Here is a 10000-nt window from a genome sequence, read left to right as displayed (position 1 = left end):
TTCAAACCTTTGCATAGGATTCACTGTAAAACTAAGCAGACCAACAGAGTACATCTCAGTTATTTCCTTTGATGTTTAGTTTAAGAGCAATCATAGGCTAGCATTCCAAGTTACAGAATAGAAACGAATGCGTTAGCTTATGGCTAATGTATATGAGAAATCCCATAGAGATGCTAACGGTTAGCATAATCGGTAACCGTAGATATTTAGAGCGAATTTCAGTCCATTTACAAAAGAGTTACATAGTTCTTTGTTTACAACTGACTATTAAAATACTCAAAGGCTAATGTTTTCTCTCCATATAATACCGTGTAGGAAAAAACGTGACTGTCTCATCAATGCTACTTGAACAGAAGTAGCTGCATAAAATCACAAATATACTCTTGCTGCACAAAATAAACATTAGGCGTGCGTGTGACAACTTTGTGACCCACTAGTGATCATGTGACACTTGCTCTGCTGCAGCCAGGGGCTTCTCCCGCATACACCTCCTGGGAATGTATGAGTCTTCAATGCATGATTTCGAGTGTTTTTCCCCCATAAGTACATTTAAATACTCGATAATGTCAATTTGCACATAGTTAAAACAACAATCACGATAGTATCGCAGACGATATATATCGCCCACCCCTAACACACACACACACACATACGCACACACACACACACACACGCACACACACACACACACGCACACACACATACGCACGCACGCACACACACACGCACGCACACACACACACACACACACACACACACACACACACACACACACACACACACACACACATACACGCACACACACACACACACATACACATACACACACAAACACCACACACACACACACACACACTACACGCACACGCACACACACACCAGAGTTTACGTTAGCCGGCTACAGGTGGAAATTCTCTGGTTTCACTTGTAGTTGTCAGGCAGAACGGACAGAAGGAGAATATGCTACATTTATTTATACATTAAATAGGCTTATATTGCCTACAATATGTTACCACGACAACTTAAATATAAACGTACCCTATGAAATGTTTGTTTTTTTATTGCCTACAATATGTTACCATGATAACTTAAATATAAACGTACCCTATGAAACGTTTGTTTTTTTACTTCAAGTTACACAAGTAGGGGAGTGGGCCCGTCCTATGACGTTGCGCCGCAAGTAAGCAGGGATTTATTTTAGTTGCCTGTCTACAGCAACGCTAATTTGTTAATCAAGGTTCAAGTTATTTATTGGGACTATTACTATTTTAGGGTGAATCCAGAGTAACTGAAAAGTTCCCCCAGTGGAAAGAACAATTCTGTGTGCTATTTGCACAGCAGAGTGTGCAACTTCATGAGATTAACCTTCTCCCATGCGTGTGTAGAGCTGATCCTAAACTACTTCATGAGAGTAGCCTTCTCCCATGCGTGTGTAGAGCTGATCCTAAACAGCCTTCTCCCCTGCGTGTGTAGAGCTGATCCTAAACAGCCTTCTCCCATGCTTGTGTAGAGCTGATCCTAAACTACTTCATGAGAGTAGCCTTCTCCCATGCGTGTGTAGAGCTGATCCTAAACAGCCTTCTCCCCTGCGTGTGTAGAGCTGATCCTAAACAGCCTTCTCCCCTGCGTGTGTAGAGCTGATCCTAAACAGCCTTCTCCCCTGCGTGTGTAGAGCTGATCCTAAACAGCCTTCTCCCCTGCGTGTGTAGAGCTGATCCTAAACAGCCTTCTCCCATGCGTGTGTAGAGCTGATCCTAAACAGCCTTCTCCCATGCGTGTGTAGAGCTGATCCTAAACAGCCTTCTCCCATGCGTGTGTAGAGCTGATCCTAAACAGCCTTCTCCCCTGCGTGTGTAGAGCTGATCCTAACAAAGTGCTGGTGCTGATGCCGCTTAATAAACTGCATTGTGGAAATATAAAGTTTGTGATTTAGTGCCATTTAAATGTATCTATACACATACTGTACTTATATAGGCAGTTGTGGCTATTTAAAACATATGTCCGGTATTCTGGAATATTACCAGTCAAAAAAAGTCTAGCGTAACCTCTGACACACACACACAGAAACAAGTTCCATCCAATCCTCACGGAATGTTTGTGTGTGTGTGTGTGTGTGTGCGTGCGTGCGTGCGTGTGTATGTGTGTGTGTGTGTGTGTGTGTGTGTGTGTGTGTGTGTAGATGGACCAAGCGCAGTGCTCCTGCTCAGTGGAGGAGGCGTGACCGCCAGAAGCAGCATGCGGAGCATCTCTACCTGGACAACGACCAGAGAGAGGTCAGAGGTCAACATCTGTTGCCATGGTTATGCCGGTGTCTTGTTGCCTAGGGATAGTACTGAGGTCGGGTTAGGGATAGAATTTCACTCTGATAATCGTGCGCATTCATACAGTCACCATGGCCTGACCAACATAGCATTTGTTTATGTCCAGAGTTGTTCTACTAGTTTTAGCCATTTCTTTAATTAATGTCAGGAAGCTTGACCCTCTCTGTGGGGTGTAAGTCGGGACACAGTTTTGGCCACTATATTTGTGAAAATGATTCCTCAACCTCTCTGACCTACAGAGTGAGGCAGATGATTCTTGGCTTTGTCATCCTGGAATATGCCCATTAGAGTGCACCAGCCCCAGATCATAACTCTGGCCTGTGCAGTGCTAGAGGTGTGTGTGTGCAGTGCTAGAGGTGTGTGTGTGCAGTGCTAGAGGTGTGTGTGTGTGTGTGTGTGTGTGTGTGTGTGTGTGTGTGCAGTGCTAGAGGTGTGTGTGCAGTGCTAGAGGTGTGTGTGTGCTACGCGTGATGTCTGCATTTCAGCACAGGCATAATGAGACTGAAACTTAAAAGAGCATGCCAACTGCCAGCATGCTAACGTTTTGGATAATTAGCTTGTTTGCAGTTTATGCTAGAGTTAAAATAAAGGATTGTTTGCAGTTTATCCTAGAGTTAAAATAAAGGATTGCGGTTGTCAAACATTTTTTTTTCTAACCGCAATTAATTGGTGAATTTCTATAGTTAATCAAGATTAATCACATATTTGGGCTTCATTCAGCACAATAATCCAGCTCTCATGCTGACGTTTGGACAAACATATCTTCTTCTTCCAGCTGACATTGACCTCTCCAGAATAAGTCCCGCCTCCTCGTAACTTCCGTATCCATCCAACTTCCGGGCGTGGATTGTCTATGGGAAATAACATGGCGTTTCGAAATATCATACCGGTAAAACATCTAGTAGTATAGACTATACTACTTAAACGGCACCGAAAATCAAAAAATCCAGTGGAAACTAGATGGCAGAAGTGTGTAGGCTAATCTGCCCAGCAGCTTTTTCTACTTTGTCACCTACAGAGTTTGACAGGTACGATCTTTCAAAACGCCATGTTATTTCCCATAGACAATCCACGCCCGGAAGTTGGATGGATACGGAAGTTAGCAGGCGGGACTTATTCTGGAGAGGTCTATGACTCTCTACCTTTGCTGCCTGCATCCTTTCTGTTTTGGTACAATGGCCTTGAAATCTTGAGTTAATGAAGCTGGTAACCAGCCACAAATAGTCTACAATTTCAATTTAATTCTGTAATCGCTGCGTGCATGCATTCTTATTCTCTTCTCTCCTGTGTAAACAAATTGTGTGCTTTCCGTCAAGTTGTGTTGCATAAAGTTGAACAAATGAATTTGTTTGTTGTACAGAAAAACATCAGGCCTAATGGCCTACTGTCATGCAATTAAAATAAGGCCTGATGGCCTACTGTCATGCAGTTCATTGGCTAATATTAGGCCTAATGGCCTACTGTCATGCAGTTAATTGGCTAATATTAGTACCATGGTTCAACAAATGTGTAAAGGTTATATAATAATTCACTTCAACTGAGAAGTTAACAAAAAATATTCCACTATTCCACAAGTTAACAAAAACAGAAAGAAAGAAAGAAAGCCTTTGAAATGTAGCCTATCCCACGCTTCCACAAAGAGGCATATTGAACTAATGTTTAGGCTACATGTTTTTTGCATGGCTATATTGTTTGGTGATTTAGCCTACTCCTTTAGGCCACTACACCCTCTTCTGAGCAAACAAGGCATATAGGTTTATCATGTATGGTAATTGCTCTTTCTTACATTAAATAACTTTAATTTATCCTCTCTACTTGTCCCTGTAGTCATGGCCTCCTCATCACTAATTTCGGGCTCATCATTTTCAGTGGTCGACTGGTTGATCTGCTGCTCAGTCTCTCCTGGCCTCTTTCTACCCTCCATCCTTCCTGACGCTTGTCTACTGTAGAGCCGGCTCGGCTATCCGTATCTGAGAAAACTTTTTGGAAAAGACCCAACCAAATCTTTTTGAGAGGGGAGAACTCCCTCACGTAGGCTACAACCCATGCAGAGGCATTGCATTGGTGTAATGCACATATTGCGGAACGTGTCCTACTTTAACAAAAGATAGACTAACGTGACAAATGTCAATATTTTTTTCCTCGACCGGCCCAAAAGTGAAGCGGCCCACCGGGAATTCTCCCGATTCTCCTGATTACCCAGTGTGTTTTCAGCTTACAGAAAGCTGCCAATGTACAGAAACATTTCTTGCAAATACGGCCACGGGTGTATGACGTTCTCTTCACCACTACCCTGTTCACCGAGTTCACCACTATCATCGGGGTGGTCGTCTATGATAACGGGAGGTCCTGCCGTAGGTGCTCGTGCTTCCATGGCAGTTTCAGTTGTGCGTCCTCCTCCTTTAGCAACAAACAAGCGCTGAAATAGAGCACGCAGCGTGCGTAATGCAATCTAGGAGCAGTGATTTGCCAAACCTCCCTTATTGCAGTCGCACACATCTTCTAATTCTATCTTTTAGTAACGAGTAACGAAGATGCTTAGTGGAAATATAACGGAGTAAAAGTATACATTTTATCTAGGAAATGTAGTGGAGTAAAAGTGAAAGTTGACATAAATTTAAATAGCGAAGTAAAGTACAGATACGTGAAATTTCTACTTAAGTACAGTAACGAAGTATTTGTACTTCGTTACATTACAACACTGACTGTCATGCAGTTAAAGCAACACCAAAGAGTTTTTTGTACCTTAAAATAATGTTTCCAAAATCGTTTCAGTGGTTCATCAACTCGTAACAGGGTGAACGGCACTTCTGCATTCGCTTCACAGCCCTCTATCGGCTATAACCGCACTATGTAAGTTTGCCAGATCGGGTAGCGGATCTGTAGTTCGATGTAATGAGACATAAGAAACTACAAATTTGGCTTGCATCTGATGTCGCAATACATCGTACTTTCATAAATCGTGCAACATATTCTACCTTGTCTATGGACATCGTTATTTGCAAAGCCGGTGCTGGATAAACAAATATCGTGCGTGCTCCAGAGGGAAAGTTCTTTGGTGTTGCTTTAATTAGGCCTAATGGCCTACTGTCATGCAGTTAATTGGCTAATATTAGGCCTAATGGCCTACTGTCATGCAGTTAATTGGGCCTAATGGCCTACTGTCATGCAGTTAATTAGGCCTAATGGCCTACTGTCATGCAGTTAATTAGGCCTAATAGCCTACTGTCATGCAGTTAATTGGCCACAGTGAAAGTTTGGAGGTTATGGTAACTTCATTTACAAACCAAAACATGACCCATACAGCTGACCCAGCTCTTTCTTGTAGCCTACCTGTTAAAACTACAAACCAAAACATGACCCATACAGCTGACCCAAAACATGACCCATACAGCTGACCCAGAACATGACCCATACAGCTGACCCAAAACATGACCCATACAGCTGACCCAAAACATGACCCAAAACATGACCCATACAGCTGACCCAGAACATGACCCATACAGCTGACCCAAAACATGACCCATACAGCTGACCCAAAACATGACCCATACAGCTGACCCAGAACATGACCCATACAGCTGACCCAGAACATGACCCATACAGCTGACCCAAAACATGACCCAAAACATGACCCATACAGCTGACCCAGAACATGACCCATACAGCTGACCCAAAACATGACCCTAAAGCTGACCCAAAACATGACCCATACAGCTGACCCAAAACATGACCCATACAGCTGACCCAGCTCTTTCTTGTAGCCTACCTGTTAGGTGTCATTGCAATCTGGGGTTGCCTCGGTTTGTTGGCTCTAGGCTCACAATGTTATGTGGCTATCAAATGAAGTCAGATTACTACCTGAATGTACAAGCATATCCATTCCATGACGAGCATGTTCCAGGATGACATTGTCAGAATGTAATTGGCTGAAATGAGGGAAGAGTGGTAGAGGGTGCTGGATTGGCCACACATGCATTGGCCACCACAGAGAGACCCGCTGAAGGCCTGTGGAATTTGCTGGAGAAGTCTTAACACAGAGGTTCCACTTGGCTGTTGTCCACACATGATCTAGGCTGAAAATGAATGCAACTCTGGATGGAAAATCAATGTTGTTCTGTTGCATAAGGTTATCAAAACTTGGAAGATTTAATAAAAAGTAAAGGTGGTTCAGTGTAATATTTGAGCCAGACTGACTACTTCACTCGGTCACGGTCGGGAAGTTTTCAGAAAAACAAAACAAAGAAACGTGAAATAATTTGATTGAGTCACTCAGGTAATGGGAGCACAGTTAAGGATGGCCTAATGGGAGCACAGTTAAGGATGGCCTAATGGGAGCACAGTTAAGGATGGCCTAATGGGAGCACAGTTAAGGATGGCCTAATGGGAGCACAGTTAAGGATGGCCTAATGGGAGCACAGTTAAGGATGGCCTAATGGGAGCACAGTTAAGGATGGCCTAATGGGAGCACAGTTAAGGATGGCCTAATGGGAGCACAGTTAAGGATGGCCTAATGGGAGCACAGTTAAGGATGGCCTAATGCTGTTATCTGGCCTAAGGCTGTTCATATCTTGTTCTGTTTAGTTCTTCTCTTAGTTGCCATGTGTTTGTTCTTGCATGATTAACGCCTTTTCTTTTTTCTTGTTCATCCTCTGCTCTCCTGATGATCTCCATCTCTCTCTCCTGATGATCTCCATCTCTCTCTCCTGATGATCTCCATCTCTCTCTCCTGATGATCTCCATCTCTCTCTCCTGATGATCTCCATCTCTCTCTCCTGCTGATCTCCATCTCTCTCTCCTGCTGATCTCCATCTCTCTCTCCTGATGATCTCCATCTCTCTCTCCTGATGATCTCCATCTCTCTCTCCATCTCTCTCTCCTGATGATCTCCATCTCTCTCTCCTGATGATCTCCATCTCTCTCTCCTGATGATCTCCATCTCTCTCTCCTGATGATCTCCATCTCTCTCCATCTCCCTCTCATGCTGGTTGCTCTGCCTTTCATTCTGTTCTCTCCCTCCATCTCTCTCTCTGTGTTCTCATCTCCCTGATTTCATCCCTCTCTCTGTTCCCCTCTATCTCTCTTTCTCTATTCTTTCATCTCTGTTCTTGTATCTGTTCTCATCCCTCTCTCTCTCTCTTTCTCTATTCTTTCATCTCTGTTCTTGTATCTGTTCTCATCCCTCTTTCTCTCTCTCTGACTCTACTGCCTCTGTCTTCCTCTGTTGTGTGTGTGTGTGTTGCCGTGTGTGTGTGTGTGTGTGTTGCCGTGTGTGTGTGTGTGTGTGTGTGTGTGTGTGTGTTGCCGTGTGTGTGTGTGTGTGTGTGTGTGTGTGTGTGTTGCCGTGTGTGTGTGTGTGTGTGTGTTGCCGTGTGTGTGTGTGTGTGTGTGTGTGTGTGTGTGTGTGTGTGTGTGTGTGTTGCCGTGTGTGTGTGTGTGTGTGTGTGTGTGTGTGTGTATGTGTTACTGTGTGTGTGTGTGTGTGTGTGTGTGTGTGTGTATGTGTTGCTGTGTGTGTGTGTGTGTGTGTATGTGTTGCTGTGTGTGTGTGTGTGTGTGTGTGTGTATGTGTTGCTGTGTGTGTGTGTGTGTGTGTGTGTGTATGTGTTGCTGTGTGTGTGTGTGTGTGTGTGTGTGTATGTGTTGCTGTGTGTGTGTGTGTGTGTGTGTGTGTGTGTATGTGTTGCTGTGTGTGTGTGTGTGTGACTGCAGCATGCTGAGTGTTTGTACTCTGAGCTGCAGCTTCTGTTGGCTCTGGACTACTACTGGTTCTCCCAGTCCTTCAGACCCTGCCTCAAGTCTGTCAAAGTTGATGTGGTATGTGTGTGTGTGTGTGTGTGTGTGTGTGTGTGTATGTTTGTGTGTGTGTGTGTGTGTGTGTGTTCTGTATTGTTAGTTTGATGTGTATCAATGTTGTGTGTGTGTGTGTGTGTGTGTATGTGTGTGTGTGTGTGTGTGTGTGTGTGTGTGTGTGTGTTTGTTCTGTATTGTGAGTTTAATGTGTATCAATGTTGTGAGTGTGTGTGTGTGTGTGTGAGTGTGTGTGTGTCTGTTGGTTTTCTCCTCTCTGCATCCCAAACCCCCCAACCCACCTTAACCCCTCTGCTCTCTCCTCACTCCTATTTCTTTCCTCTCCTCCTCTCCTCCTCCTCTCCTCTCTCCTCTCCTCTCCTCTCCTCTCCCTCTCCTCCTCCTTTCCTCCTCCACCCCCTCTGCTCTCCTCTTCCTCTCCTCCTCCTTTCCTCCTCCACCCCTCTCCTCCTCCTCTCCTCTCTCCTCCTCCTCTCCTTTCCTCTCCTTCCTCCTCCTCTCCTCTCCTTCCTCCTCTCCTCTCTCCTCCTCCTCTCCTCTCCTCTCCTTCCTCCTCTCCTCTCTCCTCCTCCTCTCCTCTCCTCTCCTTCCTCCTCCTCTCCTCTCCTCCTCCTCTCCTTCCTCCTGCTCCTCTCCTTCCTCCTCTCCTCTCTCCTCCTCCTCTCCTCTCCTCTCCTTCCTCCTCTCCTCTCTCCTCCTCCTCTCCTCCTCTTCTCCTCTCCTTCCTCCTCTCCTCTCCTCCTCCTCTCCTTCCTCTCCTCTCCTCTTCCTCTCCTCTCCTCCTCCTCTCCTCTGCTCCTCCTCTAATTCTCCTCTTCCTCTCCTCTCCTCCTCTTCTCCTCTTCTCCTCTCCTCTTCCTCTCCTCTCCTCTCCTCCTCTTCTCCTCTCCTCTCCTCTCCTCCTCTCTTCCTCCTCTCCTCTCCTCCTCTCCTCCTCTCTTCTCCTCTTCTCCTCTCCTCTCCTCTCCTCTCCTCCTCTCCTCCTCCTCTCCTCTCCTCCTCCTCTCCTCCTCCTCTTCCTCTCCTCCTCCTCTCCTCTTCCTCTCCTCCTCCACCCCTCTCCTCTCTCCTCTCTCCTCTCCTCTTCCTCTCTTCTCCTCTCCTCTCCTCCTCTTCTCCTCTCCTCTCCTCTGCTCCTCTCCTCTTCTCCTCTCCTCCTCTGCTCCTCCTCTCCTCTCCTCTCCTCCTCCTCTCTTCTGCTCCTCCTCCTCCTCTGTTGGTTTGGTGCTGTTGTGTAGTGTAACTGCTGGACGTGTGTCTATTAGCTGCATGCTAGTCCTAGAGCTCTTGTGTGTTTCTTAGCTCTGTGTGTGTTTGCGTTTGCAGAAGTACATTCAGGAGGCCAGGAACTTGGGCACCACTATTAGGCAGCCCAAACTCTCCAATCTCTCGCCGTCAGTGATCGCCCAGACCAACTGGAAGTTTGTAGAGGGTCTCCTGAAGGAATGCAGGACTAAGGTCAGTGTGTGTATGTGTGTGTGTGTGTGTGTGTATGTGTGTGTGTGTGTGTGTGTGTGTGTGTAATTATCATACTCTGTCCACTCCTAAAGCCTGGAGCCTGTATGAATGTGTAATGCCCTGTGTATGCTGGCATGGCTGCCGTGGCCTCCCCTGCCCAAACCTCAGGCCTCCACCACAGGGGGGCGCCAACTGCAGTAGGGCTGGCAGGAAGTGGAAAAGGTGAGATCAGCTGCAGTAGGGCTGGCAGGAAGTGGAAAAGGTGAGGTAGCGGTTTTCTGCAGAACAAATGGGTATTCGATGCTGGTCTGCCCTGAGAACACAAGTGAACCAGGTGTAATGTAAGTTCCTGGATGTTTGGGGAGCCTTGGTGCTGTAGTATTTGGAGGGTTCTCTATGGATCCCAGAAA

The 10000-nt window shown here is 45.9% G+C and overlaps 1 protein-coding gene across 2 annotated transcripts in view; it reads left to right on the top strand.

The window, feature by feature from the left end:
* dennd5a (DENN/MADD domain containing 5A) overlaps positions 1 to 10000 on the top strand; it is a 67544-nt gene that overhangs the window by 31421 nt on the left and 26123 nt on the right. For both annotated transcript variants that reach the window (XM_076291480.1, XM_076291478.1), the window contains exons 10-11: positions 2180 to 2273; positions 9459 to 9590. In XM_076291480.1, the coding sequence (XP_076147595.1) occupies positions 2180 to 2273; positions 9459 to 9590 (226 nt within the window). The remainder of the gene's footprint in view (positions 1 to 2179; positions 2274 to 9458; positions 9591 to 10000) is intronic.

This window comes from Alosa pseudoharengus, unplaced genomic scaffold (genome assembly GCF_046254945.1).
Source record: "Alosa pseudoharengus isolate Yale_2024_CS ecotype anadromous, Long Island Sound unplaced genomic scaffold, YU_APseudo_1.1 YU_APseudo_1.1_scf_19, whole genome shotgun sequence".
NCBI classification, from domain to species: domain Eukaryota; kingdom Metazoa; phylum Chordata; class Actinopteri; order Clupeiformes; family Clupeidae; genus Alosa; species Alosa pseudoharengus.
Note: the sequence above shows the minus strand (reverse complement) of the source record. Positions and strands in the feature narration are given on the sequence as shown.